The sequence below is a fragment of the Phodopus roborovskii genome, unplaced genomic scaffold, assembly GCF_943737965.1.
Source record: "Phodopus roborovskii unplaced genomic scaffold, PHOROB, whole genome shotgun sequence".
NCBI classification, from domain to species: Eukaryota; Metazoa; Chordata; class Mammalia; order Rodentia; family Cricetidae; genus Phodopus; species Phodopus roborovskii.
Window position 1 is genome coordinate 49,156,630 of NW_026126418.1, and position 25,459 is coordinate 49,182,088.

At 35.0% G+C, this 25,459-nt stretch overlaps 1 protein-coding gene across 2 annotated transcripts in view; it reads right to left on the reverse strand.

Annotated features, from left to right (window-relative positions):
* Nucleotides 1-25,459, reverse strand: part of Galnt13 (polypeptide N-acetylgalactosaminyltransferase 13) — a 553,792-nt gene that overhangs the window by 507,015 nt on the left and 21,318 nt on the right. For both annotated transcript variants that reach the window (XM_051184677.1, XM_051184676.1), the window contains exon 2: nucleotides 11,873-12,112. In XM_051184677.1, the coding sequence (XP_051040634.1) occupies nucleotides 11,873-12,014 (142 nt within the window). In that variant the 5' untranslated portion in view covers nucleotides 12,015-12,112. The remainder of the gene's footprint in view (nucleotides 1-11,872; nucleotides 12,113-25,459) is intronic.

The window sequence follows — 25,459 nt, forward strand, 5'->3', positions numbered from 1 at the left end:
AATATGAGGAAAATAAGATGATGGAAATGTGAAAACAATTACATTACAAAAAGAAAATTTAGCAAAGAAAAGGTACTAAGGTACAAAAACACTGATATTGTCTAAGAGTAGTCAGGACACAGGAGTGGATTGAGTGGGAGAAAATGCAAGGCATATAGTGACAACGGCTTCATAGTAACTGACATGTGCTGGGAGATTTGATCAGACTTAGGTTTGAAAATTTGTATTCTTTGAATGTAGAATATGTAGGATTTGTGAACATTGCTAACGATGACAAAGACTCAGGGATTAAGCAACGGAGGTATAAGACCTGTTAGACACTAGGACAGAAAAGATCAGTGGTGGAGAAGCATATGGCAAAAGATCAGTAGTTCAATTTTAGTCAGGGTACACACATACATACATACATACATACATACATACATACATACATGCATACATATAAACATATGCATACAAATATACATATATATACATACATATATATATATATATATATATTAAGGCTTTATCTATGATGTTTAACAATGGGATGGGAGTAAAAGAGATGTATAAATGCACAAGTTGTAAAATTATAGCATTACACTTCATAAGATTAGAATGATGAAGATAAATTTGCAAACTTATGTGACTGTTGCCTGGAATCCCTGTTGTATGATTTTTTTTGTTTGTGTTCTGACAAATAAAGCTTGCCTGGAGATCAGAGGGCAGAGCTAGACACAAGTTAACCATAGAAGCTGGATGGTGGTGGCTCATGTCTTTAATCCCAGAACTGGAGAGGTGGTGACTTTAGTGGTGTATAAACAAGATATCAGCTCCTGTTGTTCTTTGGATCTGGAGAAGTAAGAGGTCACTGGTGACTGCTATCCTGTTTCTCTAGTCTTTCAAGTTATTACCCTGATATCTAATTCTGGGTTTTTATTGATTAATTATACTAACCTTTCAAACCCAGTTCCTGGTCTACCTTGATATTAGTACCTAAGGTATTTAGGTGAATAAACATATGAACTGGGAATGAACAGCCAGGAAGCCAGGACATTAGGACAGTATAACAGTCTTGTAGAGTTATATAAATGCTTCATGACAAAGATATGTGACTCTTTCAAATAAAATAAAAGGCAGGAAAAATAATGGTTAAAATTGGAGGTTAGATAAAGTGACATGGAGTCATCATTTTCAAAGTGGCATTTGTGATAATGTCACTTTGGAAATACTGAATAGTTATGATAAAGAGTATTAACAGTTAAGACACCAACCAATGGTACAGAAAATTTTCATAAGATAATACTTAATATGTCCATAGAGGTGCTAGAAAATGAAGAAATAGAAAAAAAAATGCTCTGAATACAGCGCTTGGCACAGAGTTGATTCTTGCTTTGTGAACAGGGATGATGTTGACTAAATGCAAATAGTCTTCCTTCCTAACTGAATCAAAAGTGCCAAGTTGCTGGAGAATAATTATCAGGTTCCAGGAAGCAGCCATGGAGGTCAGCTCACTCTCCATAAGTAAGCATGTCCCAAAAAGCTAAATTAAAATGAAACTCTGTGTGTGTGTGTGTGTGTGTGTGTGTGTGTGTGTGTGTGTGTGTATGAGAATACTTTAAAGGAGAGAGCGCATAGTAGAACCACAGGATATGGCAACAATGTCAGTTATGAATGAAGCATTAACAGTTTTAACTTTTTACGATTTCTTTTAAAGTACAAAAGCTAATGTTTAAGAAAGTTACATTGAATAATATGGAAGAAGTTATGACAGGGAAAGTGGTTTTATAATATTTCATAAAGCAGGTAAGCATCTTAAACAGTGTGCTGACAAATTTTTGTCACAAAATACCAGATTGGAAAATAATGAATCATTGAAGGCATTTAAAATGATATTGTAAATATACTCTTGAATTGAACATACTCATATATTGATGATGTGGCCTCATCAATCAGGTTCCCATAAAAATCACTAAGAGTACCCATAATGAAGAACACTCATATATTTTAAAAACTGATCTCATAATCTAGACTCCACTGTAAGAAAGATATTTTAATGAATATATAATGGTAAACTGCAAACAATTTACGACAGAGTTATTAAAATTATGATAGGATGAAATGTTCAAGTTGAAAAATTTTAATTTAAATTTTAATGTAACACTAGTGTAAACTTCCAAATTATTTCTCTTTATCACTTAGTCTTTTGATTTTTCTATATTGAGTATAAATTAACTCTGTTATTAGAAAACATGAACTATTTTTAAAGAACTTCAACTAGTTAAGTTCATTGGGGTTATTTGGTTGTTATTTTTTTAAATTTTCTCCCAATGTAACACTTGAATATGTAAATAGGAGCATTAACATACCTATACGTTTTGAAAAGTTATTCAATAAATTTTATATTATCTTATATATATGTGTGTGTTTATTTAATATTTACATATAATAATAAAGAAACTGAGGTAGTCAAATTGAGATAAAGTGGAACTAGATACAGGAGGGGCTTGAAGAAGTGAAGAATGATATAAATATGATACATAAATATGGAATTTTTAAAAAATATAACTAAAATTTAAAAAAAGGATTCAAAAAATAACATTTGCATAACAATATACATAAATTTTGAAACATTATTTAATACAATTTTGTTAATTACAAATAACATAAAATTAAATTTTGAAAGTAATTGTTGATAAAAATCATTCACATATACTACTGATATAATTTTGTTGTGTTATTGTTTTTACTGTTATTAATAGCCAAGATTGCTATGATTACTTTTTTATTATGTACAAAATTAAGCCAAACCATTAAAGATAAAACAATGTGTTCTCTAGAGAAAATTATCACAGTGAAAATTTCATAGAATGATAGTGTGTTCTATATGGGTTAGAGAGATGCATCAGGGATAAAAATCCTTGCTCTTGCAGAGAACCTGGTTTAGTTCACAGTACCCATATAACAGCTAACAAAAGTCCTTAAGTCTAGTTCCACATGATCCTGCACTTCTTCTGGCCTTTATGGTCACCAGGCAGGCACATACATACAATCAAAACACACACATATAATAAACACCTTCCTAAAAACAATGTGTTCCATTTTATCAGAAATCAAAATAATTGCTCATTTGAGAACATATTTTTTTATGTGGGGCAACAGATAACAGAATTTAAAAATAAGAATAACTAAACAGTTCATAAAAGACTACAAAATAAAACATAAAATGATACTGAACACTCTACAGTTACCAAATAAAGCAAACAATAAAAATAGCCTCGAACTACAACATCATATCTAAGTTGGCTTAAAGTTAATACACGTCACTGTGCACCACTGGCAAGGGTACAGAGGATCCAGAACGCTCCCACGCTGCTGAGGGGAACAGAAAACAGTCTTACAAGTTGTGAAAACAGATTGGCAGTATCTCACAATGTTAAACACATACTTAGCTTGACTCAGCATTTCTATTCCTCTTGGTATTTTTCCAGTAGTTATGAAAACATATGTCCACACATAGCTTTATACATAAATGTACTAGGATTTATTCATAATTTTAAAAAAATAATGAAAACAATCTAAATCTCCATTAAGTAAAAGGATAAACAATAGCTGTCTGTCCATATGCAAGGATTTGATTTCAGTGGGATGTCTTGGGTTCTTGGGTTCTTGATTTCCAATATCCAGCTGTTAAGATGTAGAGTATAAAGAAGGTGTTTAGACATCAGGGCAGGGCACTCCCGAGTAGATATTAAATGCTGATGTAAAAGGCTGATGGTAGTGGGTGCTCCTCACCTGTTCTCCTATCAGGAGCATAAAGCAACAATCTATCATCCTAGAAACAAGAACCTAATCTGTCAGTGAGTTGACCTTAGATTACCAGGAGCTAAAATAAATAAACTTCATTTATAAATAAATTATGCTGTGGCAGTTTTTGGGTTGATGAAATCACTGACAACCACTGTGATTAACTATGAAGCCTAATGCTTAGCAAAGGTAGTCAAGCATAGGAATTGATGGATATACCATTCACCTCTTCAGATTTCTGAGAATATAGTATATGTAATATAGAATAGTATAATACAGAATATATATGCATATATATAAATATTTACAAAAAAACAGATTAGTGAATATCAAATTAACAGATTGGAAAAATGAGGTAATATTTCGCCATAAATGTTAGGAAGAGCCAGAGTACTAATTTTCAAAACTTATCAAAATTAAATTCACCCTTTGGATAAATAGCTCAATAAGATGATTTGAAATTTTATATTCTTTAGTTGTTCACAAAGTTGTATTTATTAAGGGATATCCTCATTTATTTGCATTGAGACCTGTTCTATAAATCAATTAATTTATTCTCAATCTTTCCATTTTAACGCTTCTGATATGGTTTTATTATAATCATTTGTCATCTTTGACATTTTTTTCTCTCCATGAATTTCCTGTATGAGTCAAATATCCACTAACTAGACCCTTTTCAATATCCTTGGTATCACTTCTCTGTGTAGAATGCTTCGTCACACCCACTTCAAATACCATTCTATTAGGAACTGCACCAAAATCAGTATTATCACACATATATGCGATTACACTTTCTAACTCTGTGTGATAAAAACACTGTTGACACTGAAACACAAGGCATATTCTGGGAGGGGGGAAAAAAGACAGTTTCTGAACAATGGATTTGCTAAATTGGGATGGCAAATTGAATTATAAAAACCAGTATTCAAAGCTAATGCTATCTATGTAGCAACAAATTTGAAGCTCACTTTATCTATAATTGTTAATTTATTTCTCTAACTCATGAACATATGATCTTGAAAACACACAAAATATAAATCAAACCAAATATTAGTAATGCCAATTGAGCAGTGTAAGACAAGCACTATCTTCCGTAATAATGGTAGGAAACGATAAAATGAACAGAAATTTCACATTAGTCACTTGTTTCTGATACAACACACCCCTTTTATAACACTGTAACACTGATTGTCAGTGGATGCATCTGATTTACCCATTATCATTTTATTGGTAGTTACTTAGTAGTGCCATGTTATTCTCTCTATTTATCACTGTACTTTATAGCCTTTACAGTAATTAGTTATGTTCTTTAAATGAAATAGTTTCTTCCTGATTTTGCCATCTTTCTTTTTCCTTATACATACTACCACCATCTGACACCATAGGATGGCTATCCTGACACTCAATTTACATAATTTTCTTTCCTTTTCTCCTTTGTAAAAATGAAAACAATAATATGTCTTCTGGTCATTTCACTGTTGATATCTGCCTGTATGTTTGGTTGGTTGGTTATATAGTACAAGAGAATGAATCTAAGACCACATTTATGGAAGGTAAGCATCTGGCCACTGAGCAAAATCTACATACAATGTATTCTTTATGATTTTATCATTATCTTTGACATAAATCACCCCTTAAACAATGTTTATTAAATACATTACCTGATCTTAATAACAACCAAAATGTATTGTAAATCTAGCCAATTTGTGACAAGTGAGTGTCATGACACATAGAAGACTATCTACTGCTACCACTCTCCTAAACCAGTGTAACTTTCTACTGACTTCTAAAGAGACTCACAAGCCCTCACCCTCAATAAAGAAGCTTCTGTTTGCAGTACAAGGAGGCATTACAGAAATCCACAACTAGTCAAAACACAGAGAACAAGTGGCCCTGGAATCCTACCCCCAACTGATACAACTGCAACATAAGTCCTGCACCTAAGGTTGAAAGCACATCCTAGAAGAGATGATGTAGATATTGTAAGAGCCATAAGATAGGGAAGTCCACTGTGAGGATGTGCCTTCTAGCTATGATGGGAAAGCTACACTTATGGAATTCCAACAACATGACTACCAAAAGAAGAACCAAACAATTCCAACAACTAACATGCTGATGTAGATGGGAGAAATAATGTGGGGCCTCTCCCCTATGTGAAAAGATATATGCAATTGATAACTACTAAAAGAGGGGGAATTGGCCTCCCCAGGGAAGAAAACCTCATTGATTTTCCAATAACCAGTGATTAGTCTAAAAATGCACACATGCAAGCAACACTGAACCGACTCAGCAGATTATATTGGTATATCTACTCCCTTATATGTATATTTAATGGCAATGGTTTAAGAAGAGATCTTGCATTTAGGAGCTAGTGGAGAAGGTAGATATGGAACAGGTAAGAATGGGGTAATAATGCAACTATATTTTAAATAAGTAAAAAAGAAAAATAAGTAATTGTGTTTTTAGTAGTTTACTGTGGTAAACCAATATATGAAAATGTATATATGATATAAACATACCCAAGACCCTCCTCCCTATAACAAGGAAATAGGCTCATAAAGCCAGTTCATGCACCTGGACTAGGTCCTGGTGTCATTGCCAGCAGCACCCCAGCGTATACACCAGAACAAGCCAAATGTATGTAACCCACATGAATGTTCCCAAACTGTCAGTCCATACTCTGTGAGCTCCCACTAGCTCAGGTCAGCTGTCTCTGTGATTTTCCCAATCATGCTATTGACCCCTATTGCCCATATGATTCCTCCTCCCTCTCTTCAACTGAACTCCAGAAGCTCAGCCCAGTGCTTGGCTGTGTGTCACTGCATCTGCTTCTATCTGCTACTAGATGTAGGGAGAACCTAGTTATTAAAATATCAAAATTAAATTTTACAGAAAGAAATTCTTGTTCTCAAGAGTTTTCAACATGAACAATTTATATGAGTTAATATTCTATCAGTTAGATCTAATTTGAATGGTTTCACAAACAGATAAAACTTAAATTGCTAATTATGTAAATCAAGACAAGACTGCCATTACTATTGCATTGAATATTTGATTATATCCTTCTAAGTGTCTGTACATGATTAATACACACTTTCTAACAAGTTTCAATGACATTGTTGCCCCTAAGAACATGTTAAAATTCTTTTCCAGTCACTCAAAGTATTTTAAAATTTCTTTATCCCAGCTTTCAATGTGTAATATAGTATTTCTTTTTACATCTGGTTGAGTTTTGATCAGTTAATTTGCTGATTTCATGGATCTTTACTTTTGAACATTACTTTGTTCCTTCTATAATCACCTCACTCCCAACTTTCATACAACAGGACAACTTCCACACTTCACGATCGTTAATTTTGAAATAGTTTGTCTGCTCAGCAGCCATGTTTTGTACTTTATATTGTAGCTAAGCTTGTAAGCTAGAATGTGTGACTCTGAAAGACAACGGTCATTTGATTGAATTTGTACGCTATTCAAAACATTTAATAAATAAAAGAACAGTATCATTTATTCCAATTATTTTTAACTATTTCTTTTATTTTTTGAGCTTCCAACACAAACACATCATTTTCCTTTCCCTTTCCTTCCTCCAAGCCATTCTCTTATATCCTTCTTATGTCTTCAAACCATGTCTTCTTTCAGTACTTGTGTTAAATGTATGTGTATACATATGTGTATACATATACATGTATACTCTTTAATATATAAATATACCTTGTTTAAACTGTATAACAATATGCATATCTTTGTTTTGGAGGCTGACCATTGGTATTGGATATCCAACTGGTATGCTCTTCATTAGCAAAGAATATTTATCTGCTGTCAGTATTCATTAGTTGCTTGAAGTTTGTATTTAGGATTGAGATTTCCTGGGCATTTCCCCATTCACATATAATGTTGATTGTTGTTTCCCTTGCTCAGTTTATCTTTATGTAGTCATGTTGTTCATGCATGTATCATGTGACATTATTAGGAGACACAGTATTACAGCAAACTCACTAATCTTCTGACCCTTAATTTTTTTTCTGTCCTGTCTTCCATAAGTGTGGAAACTGCTTTGTAGAAAAACCAAATCCTTTGGGACTAGCTTCCAGAATTCTGCATTTTGTTTCCTTGTGGATTTCTATAATGGTCCTCATTCATTGTAAAGGAAAGTTTCTTAAATTAGGGGTGAGAACTAAGCTTACCTGTGGGTTTAACACAAATATTTAGAATGTGGTTAGAAGATTATGCTATTTGTAGGTTCTCTACCAAGATCCATAATGTATTAATTAGCCCTAAGTTGTTGGCTAAGATTCCAGTACAGTCATAATTTTCTCCTAGTTGAGCTGATCTTAAGTCCAATTAGAGAGTTATTAATTTCCACAAAGGAATGGATGCCCCTACAGTAGCCTTAGGGTTATCATGCCATGCTCGCCATTGCTGTAGTACATAGTGTCATAGTTGAGAAGTGTTCATTGCTTTCTTCTGCTGGAGACTTGTGGTATCATGAAAGCTAATCCTTGGGTAGGAGGGTTTCAGGTCAGCTCCAGATCAAGGACCTCTGGATCCTGTGTCTGAATTGAATAGTGCCTTTAGCATTATAGTCTTACCTTCAACCTCTGAGAGTTAACACAGAGCAATAGCAATAGCATGTCATGTCTGGGAAATCCATTTGACAACACTCACCAATAACTCAAGCAAGGGGGTTACATGACCGCTTATGATTTTTGTTTGTTTTGTTGATTATCGTTAGGTCTTGGGGAAACATTGTTTTCCCAGTTGAGAAAATTTCATTTAATCTATCCATTCATCCCTATACAAAGTTTTACATGTATTAGAGTTTGCATTCTGTTTTATTACATATATCCTTACTAACATAAATCTTTATGGCATTTCCAGAAACCCTTACTGTTATTTTGCCCACTTCTACTTCGGTATTTATCACACCCCTCTTTCTATAATAATGAACACCCACATTCTTCTTGTTTCCAAAGTTAGATTGTTTAAGTAACAGCACCCCAATATCATTATATATTTTGAACTATACTTTCTCAAAATGTACTTGATAATAAGGTTTTAACTTAATATAAAATTAACTTAATATTAAAACTTCCGAGACACATCAGCAAAAGTAATTGTTTAGAAAAATTTCCTAGGTATGCTTCAACACCATGGGAGGTTAGTGGGAAGACTGCCTCTATAAGAAAAGGGTCTTCCAAGATACCACATCTTTCAGTGCTATTAAGTCTCAAAGAAACCTGGGACAAGTGGCTGAGGAGCCAGGACTCTGAAACAGATATTTGTGATGAGACAGACTGGAGAACAAAATTCTGCCTCCTCAGCTAGCCATATGTCCCTAGGTTCCTGGAGACATAACAAGTATCTTGATCTTAGACTGTCTAGTTTCTGAAACCATAAAAAAAGTACCTCTTGCTAAAGCAAGCCTAACGGACCAGGAAAAAATGTCTTACAAATAAGTCAATGTTCTCAAAATAAGCCTCAGAGAAAGTATTTTGCCTTGTAGAATCATGTTTCAGATTTAGAGATTTAGAACTCTGAACTAAAACCACAAATCAGCAAAGTTGCCAGTTTTTGATACTTGTAGAAAAGACCTCTCTGGCTTTGCTGAGTTGGACTCCAATATTTCTTTGTGACCAAAGTAGATGTCTCTACTGAACAAATGATTGAGTGAGCATTCTGTACTGATATGACACATCAAGCACACTTCTACTTTTAGTCAAGCAGCAGCTCAACCACTCCAGTAAAAATACATAGAAGGCTGATTCTAAAGTTCTCATTAAAGTTCAGGAAATCCACAACATGTTCATTCATCAAAAGTGGGTCTCGTAAGATCTCTCCACTGAATAATGGTGGAATAAGGGCTTAAAATACACATAAACTATCTAAACAGAAATACAGTGACCACATACAAAATACTCTCTCTCTGTTCTCTGTTGAGTCCAAGCTACACTGAAAGGTGCAGACACATTTTTCAATGAGGAAGATATTCATAATCTTTCCAACTGAGCAAGGTCATTTTAGGAAGGTATCCATAGCACTCTGAACTAGAACTAATTTTCTGAAATGTTTTATGCTTTCTATGCTTCCTCCAGTAGGATTGTACCAATTAAATTGCATTTATCAGAGTATTTTGACTAAATAATAATTTTTAACTTGCAAAATTAAAAGTATATTACAGCAATTAAGAAATGAAAACTTTTAATCCAGTACTTTATAGATTTAAGCATTCAATTTAAACTCAAAGATAAATGTTTATTTTATATGCACATAAATATGTATTATTATTATTATTATTATTATTATTATTATGCATGGAATTTATTATAATTCAAGGTATGGAACACCATTGAGCACATTTTGGACTTTGTAAGTAACATTTACTGTGAATATTTCAGAAATATACATATGTTACACAAATTAGTAAAACCCAGAAATAGATGTTAGGGTTCAAGCTGATGGTCAGAAAAACAAAGCAGCTGGCCACTAGCTCTTAAATCTATGTCAGACTGAAAGGGTGATCCTTGCTCCATGAATCCTCAGAGACAAAATCTCCCCATGATATCCTTTGCTTCTTCCTTTTAAAACTCCCTAGTGCTGGGATTAAAGGACTGTGATTCCAAGTGCTGTTTTTTTTTTTTTTGTTTGTTTGTTTGTTTGTTTTAGGTTTGGATCAATTTTGTCTAGCACATTGTGGCCTTGAACTAACAAAGAACCATCTGTCTTCTGAGGCTTGGAATTGAAAGTGTTTGCCACCACCTAACTCTATGGCTAGCTGGTATGGCTGCTGGGATTGAAGGTATGTGGTGATATATTCTTTATGATTTATTAAATCTTGCCTGAGGATTCACAAAGCAAAGTCATCCACAAGATAAAGAAGCCAGATACACACCTTTAATCCCAGGATTCAGGATTAAGAGGTAGACAGACTGTGCTACAAGAAATATATCCAGTCCTAAAGAGAGACAGTTCACACAAAGATAATCTCAGCATTTGGGATCATATGCATTTGTTCCCAGGACTCATAACAGGTATTTAAACCAGGAACAGGGTCTCAGAGCTGGCATTTATTCTCCAGCCATATTGAAGATAGGAAGACAGTCATTCTCAGGATTCTTCAGCCACATTGATGGATAGCAGTCTGAGGGTTGATGGAGCCAGGATTGCCTTTTAGTCTGAGAGAGAGATTTGCTTTGCTTTTCTGACCTTCTGCTTGAAGGCTTGAAGCTTGAATCCCAATATTAGTCTCTGGGTCATTTATTCATCTTTCAACAAAGGTGTGTATCACAACTGCCTGACCTCTATGGCTTATAACTAGCTTTGCATTCTGAACCCTCAGGCATGCTTTACTATATCATAAATAAGATGTCACCATACACATGTGTTAGATCTTGATATCATGAAGAAAAATATAAAAAAAAATCTATTTGCAGACACTTAAACTCATGCCTTCTTTGATAAATCACCACATAATATACATTATATTTGTTTAGAATTTACTGATTTCCAGACATTAAAACTGAGACTTAGAGAAGGAAATACTAGATAAAGTGCCTTTCTAATATACCTAAAATTACTTTTTTCCTTTAAACTGGAGCTAACACTCTGGTGGCCCCAAGATGAATGTGGTCACCAATGTATTTTGACTTTATACCTGGGTCTTAAAGCTATATTAGAAATTGGGTGGCTTTCTTATCATGTCTATCTCCATTGTGTACAACCCCAACTGCCTCACTCTAGTATCATTTCCTATATGTGTCATGTGCTTGATCTTCAAAGATGATTGGCTTTTTGGAGCCTATTGAAATTCTGACTAATCAGAATGTAATTTTTCAATTAATTCTTTATAAAACAACAGAGTTCCTTGGAATGATAGAGATTGGATGACAACTTAAAGTTTAGATAGTTACCAACTTTTCTTCCAGAAAGACAGGGATATATGAGAATAACAACTTCAACATAGTTAAATGTGCATGAACAGTTCTGCTAAAATGCTCTTCTAACCTGGTAAAGCCAAACTCATCTAGTTTGAGGTTTTCCTATTTTTTCATACAACAGCACCTCTTTCTTCATGAATACTCACCCCTCAGTGCAGGCAGCAGGGATCTCTCCTTCTTGTCATCACATTTGTTACACTCACTGAAGTACAGGAGTAAGAAGACATCAACAAGGACCCACATCAACGAAGTGGCCAGAACCACCTTGCAGTAAACAAATCTCCTCATGCTTGATTTCTAATTAACACAGACACTGAAGACGAATGCTCCTGAGATAAATCCAAGCCACAGAGATGAACTCCACGACAAAAGCAGGATGCATCCCACTGTATTAGAACAAAAAAGAAAGAATTGTTAATATGATACAGAAAAATTTTTCCCAGAGGATTCAGAATACAAAATAAATGAATTAGTTCATGCTCCAAGATATGCCAGCATCCAGGGTCTCAAAAGCAGAACTTAGGTTTTAACATGCCTGGTAGCTAAGATTCTAAGACATGGTCCCTCACCTCTCACTGCACTTCTGGGAGGTAATATTTTTTTTCCTGCTAGGCCAGCTAGCCAATATATAACAAGGATCTGCCTGTCTCTTACTGTCCAGCACTGAGCTTATAGAAATGGGTCTGGTTTTTATGTCAGTACAGGGATCCAAACTCAGATCTTCATGCTGGGTGGGAATTTGACAAACCATTTGATTTCTTCAAATGGTGTTGACTTTACATCTTATATGCTGTCAATATATCACTAGGATGACACAGAGCATGCTTCAAATTTACCTCGATTGAGTTCTTTGGCAAGCCAATATTGTATTGCAAAAGAAATTCTGGAATAAGAATGTTCCATAGAGTCTAAGGGCTGATACTTATACAATAGGTAATTCTGAGTCTGGTCACTTGATAATACTGGAGACCTTCCCTGTCACCATTTTCTAATCTTTGAAATAAACATAACAATGGCACATCTAAAGAATTTCTAGGACTAAGTGTGATCAAGTTTACAAAGGGTTTTTGGAACAATTATCAGTTTACTTGGTGGAAGTGGCAGTGGTGCATACCTTTAATCCCAGTCAATTGAGACACAGAGACAGGTAGATCTCTAATACAAGGTTAGAAGAAGGGCCACACACACACACACACACACACACACACACACACACACACACACACACCAAAACCCTGTCTCAAAAAAAAAACAAACAAACAAAAAAAAAAAACAAAGCAAAATTTCAAAAGGGGAGGAGAGTTCTTAGTTGATCAGTTTATCAGTAATTCATGAAATAAACCAGTACTTGTTAGTCTTAAAAGTATCTGGTATGTGGTTTACATACAGAGAGACAGAAGAGATGTATATCTTAGCATAAATAGTGTGCCCTTGAACTAATTATCAGTGAGAAACAATAATGATCAAAAGTAAAGAGCTAGAGAGTGAGTGCATTGTAAAGGACAAAAGAACTATAGAGTTCTTGAGAGACACCCAAAATATAAATTAATGCCTTATATGTATTTGTTTATGTATATCACATTGAAAAATAATTATGTAACTAGTTCTGTATAACAAACACATAAAATCAAAAATAATCTGCTTATCATTTGCTAAATTTAAAGTAGTATCAAGTATGGACTTGAAGTGCAGTGGTGGCAGTGAGAAATTAAGAGGAATAGAGGGAGGGAAATCATAATCAGGACATACATATGATGTAGGAAAAATCTATTCTCAAAAAAAAAAGGAACAAACTTAGCAATCGAGTAGAGAGTGCTTGGTTAGTATGAGCAAGGACATAACTCCAATTTCCAGTACCACAAAATAAAACAATAAATATTAACTAAAGTATAAATTGATAGATTTAAAATAAATAACATTGTTTTGGCAGAGATATTTTAGGTAAATAATATTAAACACAAAGATAGTTGATGTTCTTCATAATTAATAACTACAATTTTCTATGGTAAAGAACTCTTTAAATTCATGTAACTGATTTACTATGATAAGAACAGAAATTATGCCTGTGACAACCAATGGAAACTAGTTACACATTTCAATTCAAAATCTACAATGTAAGAGTTAAAAATAAGTGAAGTAAAGAGTTTAATCTCAGTCTTCCTTTTTTTCTGAGGGGTGGGGTGTTGCATCTTTTTTCCTCCATCTTTAAATTTTTAATTTAAAAACAATCTTATTTTATATATCATCCCAGTTCCCTTTCCCTTCCATCCTCCCATGCCCCCAGCAGACTCCCACTCCATCCCTCTTCTGCTCTATAGAAAGGGTGAAGCCTTCTTGGGGAATCATCAAAATCTGTCACATTCATGGAAGGGCCTAGGCCCTCCCCTGTGTTTCTAGGCTGAAGGAGTATCTCTCTATAGGGAACTGTCTCCCAGTGTCCATACCCACACTGGGGATAAATGTTGTTTCACTACCAGAGGCCCCATAGACTGCCCAGGCCTCCTAACTGACAGAAAAGCCCTATCTTGCTTTTTGACACAGGGCTTTTCTGTGTGACAGCAGTGGCTATCCTGGAACTCCCTTTGCAGTCCAGACTGTCCTTGAACTTACAAAGATCCACCAGCTGCCTCTGCCCACAAGTATTAGGATGAAAGGCATGCACTTCCACCACAAGGATAAGATTCCTATTTCAATAACAACAACATAAAATTTATATATATTCAGATATATGTAGATAAATATTTGCCAAAGGACAGAATTGGATCATGTGTGCAAATAGAAGAGGTGCGTAAAAAGACAAAGTTAGAATATTAATTACCTAGAACATTTCCTTGTTATTTGACTTTTCTATAAAAATGAAAGCTAAATATTACAACTCAGCCTCCAGTCATAGGAACCTCGTCACAGCTATCTTACTTGTATACCTGGCACTGTGTATGTATTTCTAAACCTGCTATAGGAAACAACTAAGACTTTAAATTTTACTCTTTCTTTGACTCTATGATAGAATTCACCTCTTCATTTTATTGTGAGGAAAGAAGGAATCAGCTCAACTTCCCTGGTAGAAATACCTTACAACAAATGCTCTAAAGAAGTGGGGAGAGCTGTGAAAAAATGACCGGGGGCATCTTACCTCTCTTTGCACTTCATTTTTACAGAAAACATCTTTTCTGCCCTATCCTCCCCCCCAAATTTTTATGAGTCTCAAGCAAGTTGGAATGGAATTTTCTTAAGTATGATTATTATTTTGACAAATTCTGAAATAACTTAATATTAAATATTAAACCCCTAAGATAAGTCATTTCCTAATAAGAGTCTAGCAATTGGGGTTATGAAGAATTTATTTCAACTTATTATGATAGAAAGCCAAATTACATCTTATTACCATTTCAAACATTATTCAAATTAACCTGCTTCCACAGACTGTTAGATTTGCATGCCAAGACCACAGTGCTAAGAGTCCAACTCAACTGTTTCAGTGATAAAATTTAGTTGTTTAATCTTGTGTATTTATTATAAGACATTCTAATAGTACCTACTTCAAGTTTTTAATTCTTTGTGTAATTTAACTAAATCTCTACCTGGAAAACAGCCTCTTATCCTCTGGTACATGTGCAATGACTGTCTCATGTGTGTACTCTAATATAGCTTATGCTAACAAAACTGATCAAGTGTAAAGATGACAGTGTGCATGACAACTAGCCAACATAGGCTCAGTTGGAAGCCTAGTTTTATTTAACAGAATCGGCAACTTTGTTAATGATTTTATTCCAGTACACTTGTACTTCTCTGCAAATGTTATTTTGGTTCTTAGAAAATGAAGAAAGCAAATTTCTGCAGCATCTCTGGCTGACTGACCCTTCAGGGAGCATTAACAATATGTACAAACAGGTTCATCTGACTGTTTTCTTAAGTAGTTCAAAGATCTTTTAGTATGATTAGTCCCAGGCTTATTTTTAATTATTTCATACTTTTCTTTAAGAAAATTTGAGACAGAATCTCACTACATAATCACTGTGGGCCTTGCTCTTACATTCCTCTTGCCTCAACCTCTTGAATGCAGAGATTTAAGCACAAAAATCATCATGCCTACCTGCATTTTGCTTTATCAGGTATTGTTCTAGACAGGAAAATTTAACACACACACACACACACACACACACACACACAAACAAAAACAAACAAACAAACAAAAAAACAATAAACCTATCAAGTAGCCTCTTGGAAGACCCATTCCCTTCTTTCTTGCTACTATTTCTTGCTACTTGTATAAGTACAAGATACTTATACAAGGTACTAAGAGACATAGAACCATGCTGTATTTTCCTACCTTTATTATAAAAATAAAATCTAGATAAAAATTAGTGGGGTTGGAAACACTTATATTATAAGGACAAACGTCTTGTGAGAGTTGGTTAGTTGGTTTTTAGTTTTCAACCAAAAGGCTATTATTTCCCTAGGGAATCTAGCTTAGTTGCTATTAGGCATTTTTATCTGTAGGCATATATCCTCTTTAATAGAAAATTGCATAATGAGAAAAAATGTTTTTAATCCATATTATGAGGCTGTACTTAAAGCTGCCAGAGTATTCTAGAAGCTAGTTTAGGATTGCTGACAGAGCTTCCAAAAATTTCAAACTTTTAGCATTGTAGATAAATACAAAAGTATGATGAGTGAATATACAATTATTCACATTTTCTTTATAGATCCATATATCCAGTGCCAAGAAATCAAAATTCATACTGCTGATTTAGATTCAGACATAGTTTTTAAAAGATTGGCCTTTGAATAACTGAAGATGAAGAGCTAATACACATTGGGAGAATCCACTCACAGGCAAAATCACAAGTCTTAAAAACTGCACCATATTAAAAGGCATACACTGAGACTCAAGGAGGCCAGCAGAGGTAAAATTAAAAATATGGCTTTTGTGCAAAATTTTGGAATAGAAAGAAATAAATGTTTTCCCATTTGTACCTGAGCAAGAAGAAGATAGGTCATAACATCAAATTCAACCAATATGAAACATCTTAGCAAAGGCTTTGCATGTGTGTGTGTATGTATATGTATGTGTGTTTATGTATTCCCTTGATTTTTCCGTCTACAAAACATGAGTAATAGCTACCACAAAAATAGTGAGATAAGTATTAATCGATTAAGGCAGTAAAACTCTTACAAAGCTGACTGCAACATGTGAAGGATTCAACATATATTAACTAGTAGTAATATTAATAACAGTAATATTTTCAGAACTATCATCAAATAAAGAGAAAGACATGAAGACACTCATGAACACTTTCAGACACACTGTATCTCCAGTATATGAGTATTTAGGGACTTGAAAAATGAAACCATTTTAAGGCAGAAATATTACATTTAATAAATGTATCCTCTGAAGGCATAAGAATTACACAGGTTTAATGATACTGAAAACTCATTAAAATTTGTGCACACACAGAGATCTGTGCATTTTATTTCCATCAAAATTAAACTTTTTTTTCGTAAGGTGAAAACAGATCTCATGTCCAAGTGTCATGATTCTGTGGTTTCATCAACTTTTGAGTTATCAAAGAAATTGTGTAAGATAAAAGAGCTTCCTTCTACTGACAACCCTATTGATCTCATCCTGAACCTTTTTCTCCATCGACTTTTGCCTCCTTGGAGGTTTCTTAAATGTGCCAATTATTAGCATGAGAACATATTCTTAGCTCAAGCTAGTGGTAACTTGATGGATCACTTGCTTTTATTCCCTATCAATATACATTAAAACAACACCTATCCTTTTCCTATGACCCCTGTTTTATTCTAAGCATCTATCTGTAATATATTTAAATACTGATATTTCTCATTATATCCTAACATATTAAAGAATCTGCATGAGAACAGAATTTCATATCTCCCATCTACGTTCTTACTCCAAAATACTTAAAACTATTTAAGATACTATAAAACTCTAGTAGAAGTCATTATAGAAAAAAATTAAATTTACTCCTCCTACATGTAAAAAAGCATATGTTAAAGTCTTAAATCACAGTATCTTAGAACATGACTATTTATGTACCAGCAAGAGAGCTCTACAAGTATAGATGTTTGTGGTCATGGTTGATAAACTGAATTCTAACCATTGATATTACAACACGGCAAGAAAGAAACAGATCCCAAGAGTTGTACTGCAACACACACACACACACACACACACACACACACACACACACACACACACAAACACACACACCATTTTGAAATTACACTATCTTTTAAAAGATAATTAAGAAATTAAATTAATAAAATAAAAACAATCGAGGTTAAATGAAGTGATATGGGTGAACTTAATCCAATAATACTGATAGTCCTGTGGTAAGAGAAATGAACACAAACAGACATGCAAACATTAAGGGCCACAAAAAGACACAGGCTAAGTCAGCCATGTATCATACACAAAGAAAGCTCAAAGGAGATCAGTGAGAAAGCTCAGCAGGCTGGCCACCAAGCCTGACCACATAAAGTTTTATCCTTGGACCCACATATATTGTGAAAAGAGAGAATTGACTCTTGGCAAGTTCTCCCCCAACTATACATGTGCCAAGGCACATGAGTACATCCTGCTTCCTCACACAATAAATCAATAAAGTTCCTTTAAAAAGTGAAAAGGAAATCTCTAACAAGGAACTCCAGGAGAATAAAGTTCTATCAATTAAGCCAATCAGTTTGTTCTGTGTTGTAATAGAAGCCCCACCAAAGTATTAGATAATTAACCAAATTTCCATAGCCTTACTTTAATAAATAATTAGGTCACCATGGACTGCTTTCCATTCTGTGATCAACAATGACGAAAAAGGGTTTATTTGGCTTACAGACTATAGTCTATAATTGAGGGAAGCCAAGGCAAGGACTCAAAGTAAGAAAGAGGAAGTAACTAAAACAGAAACCAAGCAAAAGCACTACTCAAAAGCTTACTTCCTGTGAATTGCTCAGCTTGTTTTATTATATAACAATGCACTGCTCAGGATTAGCACTGACCACAGTGGGCTGGATTCTGACACATCAATCATTAATCAAGAAAACACTTGGCTAATTTGATATACACAGTTCCTTAAGTGAGTTCGCAATTCCCAGATGACTCTTTTTTCAAGTTGTATTTCCCATTTATTCCCATTATAACTCTATGAGCCTGTGTCACAGTGAACTTTCCTTGTTCCACATTTCAGCAGTTCATGTACAAATGAATCCACCCCTTAGGCAATGTCCCACTTTTTTTCCCTTTCTCCTATTGTCATCTCCATGTTTGGTACTCACAACTTGTCACTGTGCTTCTAAGTTAGCAGACCAGATTAAACTCAACCAGAAAAATTTTCAACCTGCCATATTGAATGCATCTACATGCTTACTTCTACCACCACCTATTAATCTACAAGTATAACTGCTTCAATGCATTAAGTGGCCTTTCATAGTGTAATACACCTGCTCTTATTTATTCAAATAATTTATTGATGTGCTTGTCTTGTCTGATTCAGTTTACTGTAATGGGTCCTTGTCATTATACAAAGATCCTAATATTAATAATTACTCTTAAAACAAATTAACTTGATCTCATATACCCCTTCCTCTGTTTATATTTATTTTGGCACCATGACCTGGAGGAAAGTCTATAAGCAGACTTACAATCCCTATTTTATGTGAACATCTTATGATTATATTTAAAATATGCACTATCCATGATGAATTGCCCTGAAATTTTTGTGATATTTTCAAGGACTTCTTTCATCTGAATAGAGATCTACACAGGAAACTCCCTAGGCTACAGACAAGTGTGGGGCTAAGATGCCATTAGTTGTACTACCAATTCACAGTTACTCCTCCAAGATTGCCTAGCCAATCTCTCTAAGAAGATATATTTTGTTTCACTTTGCTAAATAATATTCTACTTGTACTGTCTGTCTCTCAGCTGAATTCTTCTATTCAAGAATATAATGAGGAAGATATTCACCTAGCAATGTAACTATATCATGTGACAGTAAATTTCCAGAAAGATTAATGTGTACCTATAATGTGCATATCCCCAAGTCCCATTCTTTCTTAAAGCAGTTTGAGCACTTGCTATTGTAAGAAAATCTTAATCAATTCTAAATAAGCTGGCCAATTCTAATAGTAAACTCAATCATTGTCTTCCACAATCCTAAGCAACACATGACCTATGTTAGCAAAATGGGCCTGATATAGCTCCATGGGTAAAAGCACTTGCAGTATAATCATTAAGACCTGAATTTGATGCCAAGTACCCTTTTAAAAGCATACTGCCTGTGTAGCCCAGAAAAGAATTGATAAGCAAAAGGGTCAAGAACAGGCTGGAGAAACCCATAGAAACAGCTAACCTGAATAAGGTGGAGTTCATGCCCCCTCTCCCCAGACTGATAGCTGGGAAACCAGCATTGGACTGTCCCAGACCCCCTGAACATGGGTTTCAGTTAGAAGGCCTGGGCAGTTGATGGGACCTCTGACAGTGGAACCAGGATATATCCCTTGTGCATGAACAGATGAATTCTAGAGAAATATGAGCTGGGGAAATGCCTACCCCATTGAGCTATGGATTTGTACATAGAGGACTATGAACTATGATCAATCTCTCCGTTGGGAACTTGGATTTCTGTTACCTACTTCACTATCAACAATGAGCAGATGAGTTTAAGACTAGCTCTATTTCTGCTAGGTAGTAGATCATCCTTGAAGCATATCATGAATGTGTGAAATCATTCCTCCTGAGATGTAATAATGGCCAGAAAATCAAAGACAATGAAGCTGATGTTGCAGATTGGCTTCATCCTGCTGCTTGAAATTCTTTTCACATAAGCCTTGCATAAATCCTGAACAAAAAAAAAATACAATAAATGAATTTGATCCTAACTTCGTTCAGTTTAATGATTTGTACAGTTGGTGACATACTTGTGATAATGCAGCAGAGGTCAAGATACTAGGTGACCAAGAATAAAAATCACTGAGCAATTCTTTTTTCTTTCTTCCCAATTTGTAATGCAAGCATTAAGGCAAGCATTATTGTTTACCAGACTATCCTAATAGTTGTCTTGGCAATGAGAAGTCTTGAAGAATTAAGTGAGATGTACCCTCCAGGACAAAGGAAAAAGCATTTCTATTTGCTATGAAATGGTGGGTCCTCACAAAATGAATTTTTTACATTTGTCATTTTTCTGTGTGTGTGTGTGTGTGTGTGTGTGTGTGTGTGTGTGTGTGTGATTCCTTTGGGTTATACTATTGTTTTTCTGCAATATAATTTAGTATACAGGTATCTACTGAGTCTGTTCACAAAGGCTCCATGATATTTGACAGGAGGTGGAACAGATACAAATGCACTGGTATGCACACTAGGTAGTGTGCCATGAGTTAAAAAAATAAAGTCTTTTGCTCTAATGTAGAAAATTGTTATGCTAATGTCCACAATATAGCAACAAACATATGTAAGCAAATTGATGCTTTAAGTACATTAAAATCAGATTCCAGACCCCTCACAACCTAAGATAATAATACAAAACACACACACACACACACACACACACACACACACACACACATCAGTATAGAAAATGTATAGAAAATTTCTAGAAAGGTAAACTAGCTAACAATAGTGTGAAGGTTCAAATAAGAATGGCCCCTATTGTATCATGTATTTAATGCTTAGTTATCAGAGAGTGGAACTACTTGCAAAGGATTAGAAGATATAGCCTTCTTGCAGTGGGTGTGGCCTTGTTGGAGGAAGTGTGTCACTGGGAGAGCATTTTTCCTACAATGAAAGTTCAGCACATATTTCAGGGGTCAACTCATCAGAGATGCATATTTCTCAGTGGGAACACTTCATTTAGCAAGGCTATGAGGAATATTATCACAACAGATGCACATTTCATTTACTTTATCTAGAAGACAATAAGGAATAGTGCCCTTTGAATGTGTTAAGCTGTTTCAATTGCAGATTTCTTGTATGAAGAGCTTTTCCCCTCACTAGTGTGTTAAATGTTTACTGAGCACATATATCTGTGGATAGTTTGGAAGATGACTTCTCATTTAGTTATATAGTTTTGATATATAGAATATATACTGGGACATGTTTCATAACTGGAACTATTTTTGCCACAAGAATTGTGGACTCTTACCAACCTGACTTTTCTCTTGCTCAGTCTAACTGCACACAATTAGCTCACTTTAACCTCAGACTAAGTTCAAACTAGAATAATGTCTTTTAAAATATCATGAGTTTGAAATCTTATAGTTATGTACAAGGTCAGAGCTGCAGATGTCCAGCCAAGGTTAAAAAGAAAACATGGAAATTCTTTACTTGACAGTCTACTAACAATAGGTCTGTGTCACTGGGCATTATACCCTCCCTGTCTGGTGAAAATTTTCCTCCTATGGCCTTGGATCTTTGTGTTGCTATGGCAAATAGCTCAGTTCTTTATGGCTTGCTCTAGAAATGTGCTTTTGACCAATGAGAAAAACTTTTTTATCATTTCAAGCTCCTCAAAGAGAAGAGACTATAGAATAGAAGAAGAAGCTAGAAGACGAAGCATAGGGAAGCTAGAAGTAGAGCAGGATTACTAGAATAGAAGCAGAAAAATTAAGAGCACATGTAATTAAAAGCATAGCCCTCAGATAGAAATCTTTTACTGCATCCACTCCTGAGAAGCATTACCCAAGATTTTGGGTAAGGGCTGGAGCAATTCTCATAGCCTCTACAGGCTTTGACGTTTCAAAAGCCCAAACTAAATTGTGTCCCTCTCTTTACATTGTCTGTAGCTATAGATGTAAAAGTCCTACCTTCTTCTGCAGCACCGTTCGGCCTGTGTTCCCCAATATTATGATAATGTACTTAACCTCAGAAATTATAAGCAAGTTCCAATTAAATGCTTTCTTCTATAGAGTTGCTGTTGCCATGGCATCTCTACACAGAAAAATAACATTGACTAATACATGAGATGGTACCAGGATATTGGGGTATTGCTGAAAGAGACCTGGCAATGTGCTTTGGGAGGATCGCCAAGGACTTTGGAAATTTCAACTAGAAAAGACATTAAATGTTGAGATCACTGTGGGCTGTTCTGTAGTGGCCTGGAAGACAAAATTGTTGAGGGTAAAGTAGACAATGGTGACCTGGCTTGTGGAGTTTCAGAGGGAAGTTTAAAAATTCTATTGAGTCAATTTGCTGTTTTCAATTAAGATTCTTTTGTTCTGGATAGCTGTTGGCTGGAGCTGAGAAATTAGTAATGACTGACACCAATAGGAGAATGCACAGCATAGTTATAGCAGAAGACCCCAGCATTTTATAGGGGTCATTACCAGGGAATTGCCACCAAGAGCAGCAGTAGTAGAGTGTAGCCAACTGGAGCATAGAAGACAAGTTGCGCGGGCTGCAGATATCTGAGTGGAAGAAGCAGTCCAAGCCCTTTAGAGGAGCCCAGAAGACTGTTGGTGGGTTCCAGACATCGGACATTGAGTCATTAACACTGTTGGGAGTTGGGTTTTGCGTATGATGACAGTGACTGTGCCCAGAATCTTCCCTCTTGAAGAAAGTATTTAACATAATTTTGGCTTTTAAAAGAGATTTTATCCTTGTATTTATAGTAGTGAGAGAGAAAAAAAAGAAGAGGATATTTTGTATTTTCAAAGAGATGGATATTTTAAAGAGACTAAACTTTAATGTGTTTGAATTTGTAAAGTCTGTGAGATTTTAATAGTTACTTGTGTTTTTAATGTATGATCTTGGGAATGATTAAGAAGGTTATGACTTAATGTTGATGGGAGAAAAAGGGTCAGTCTTACTGGATAGTTTTATGACAACTTGACATAAACTGAAATCATCTCAGCAGAGAAAAAAATCAATTAAGAAAATGGCTTTTTTATGATTATGCTATAGCAAACCTGTGGGAATTCTTTAAATTAGTGATTGATGAGGGCAAGAGGCAACCCATTACTGGTGGTACTGTCATTAGGCTGATGGGCTCTGTGAGAAAGGAGGCTGTTGATAGACTTTGATGATCCCCTATTGGTGGCCTCACACTGTCTGAAGAGTGGATAGGGGATGGAATAGAGAGATGGTGGGAGTAGTGGGAGGACAGAAGGAAGAGGGAACTAGGATTGGTATTAAAATAAGGTGTTTTTTTAATTTTTTTTTAAAGTAAGGCTGAGTAGTTCATGAGGAGCAAGCAAGGGACAAAGTAGCACCCCACTATGGCCTCTGCATTAGCTATTGCCTTCAGGTTCTTGACTTGTATGAGTACTTTTCATGGCTTCCTTTGAGGATAAACTGTAATGTGGAAGTGTAAGCCAAATAAACACTTCCTTGCCCAGGTTGCTTTTGTCATTATGTTTCATCACAGCAATAGTAACCCTAATTAGGCTAATTAGTACCAGAAGTGGGACCTGGTCCTGAGGTCACACCTCCCTTTATTCTGTTTTGCATAAGGGTTTTCCTTAAACTTTCATCTTCTTGAGGAATAGACTGAGATGTATTACATGTAGTGGTGTTCCTTTCCTCCTCAAACTGTACATTTTGTATTTTACTCTTGATGTTGGATTAAAAGCATTTTATATTATGATATGATTATAAGCCAATGAGGGCCAGGAAATGGGATGTGTTGGTTTGAATAACAATGGTCTCCATAGGCTCATTTATGTGAAAGTTTAATGGTCAGAGAGTGACACTACTTGGGAAGAATTAGGAGATGGGGCCTTGTTGGAATGGATGGGGACTTGTTGAAGAAAATGAGGCACTGAGGAACAAGCTTTGAGATTTCAAAAACCCAAGCTAGGCTTAATGTTAATCTTCCCGATGCCTGCAGATCCAGATGTAGAAATCTCAACTACTTATCCAGTACAATGTCTGACTTGTGAGGCCATGCAATTATAATAATGGACTAAACCTCAAAAATTATAAGCAATCCCTAGATGCTGAAAAAGCCTTCAACAAAATTCAACACCCTTTCATGATAAAGGTCTTGGAGAGGTCAGGGATAACAGGAGCATACATAAAATAATATGAGCAATATACAGCAAACCAATTGTCAATATCAAACTGAATGGAGAGAAACTTAAGACAATTCTTCAATAATCAGGAACAAGACAAGGCTACATCTCTCAACATATATCTTCAATATCGTACTTGAAGTTCTAGCTAGCACTAAAAGACAACAAAAGGAGATTAAGGGGATCCAAATGAGAAAGGAAGAAGTCAAACTTTCTCTTTTTGCAGATGATATATTAGTTTACATAAGCAACCCTATAAACTCTACCAGGGAACTCCTACAGCTGGTAAACACCTTCAGCAAACTAGCAGAATACAAGATAAACTTTTAAAAAAAAAATCAGTAGCCCTACTTTTTACAGACAACAAAGAGACTGAGAAAGAAATCAGAGAAACATTACCCTTTACAATAGCCACAAGCAACATAAAGTATCTTGGAAGAATGCTTACCAAACAAGAAAAACACCTATATAAAAAGAACTTTGTGGCTCTAAAGAAAGAAATTAAAGAAGATATCAGAAAATGGAAAGATCTCCCAAGCTCTTGGATAGGTAGGATAAACATAGTAAGAATGGAAATCTTGCCAAAAGCTATCTACAGATTCAATGCAAGCCCCATTAAAATCCCACCACAATTCATTACTGACCTAGAAAGAATAAAAATCAACTTTATATGGAAAAACAAAAGACCCATGATAGCCTAAACAACC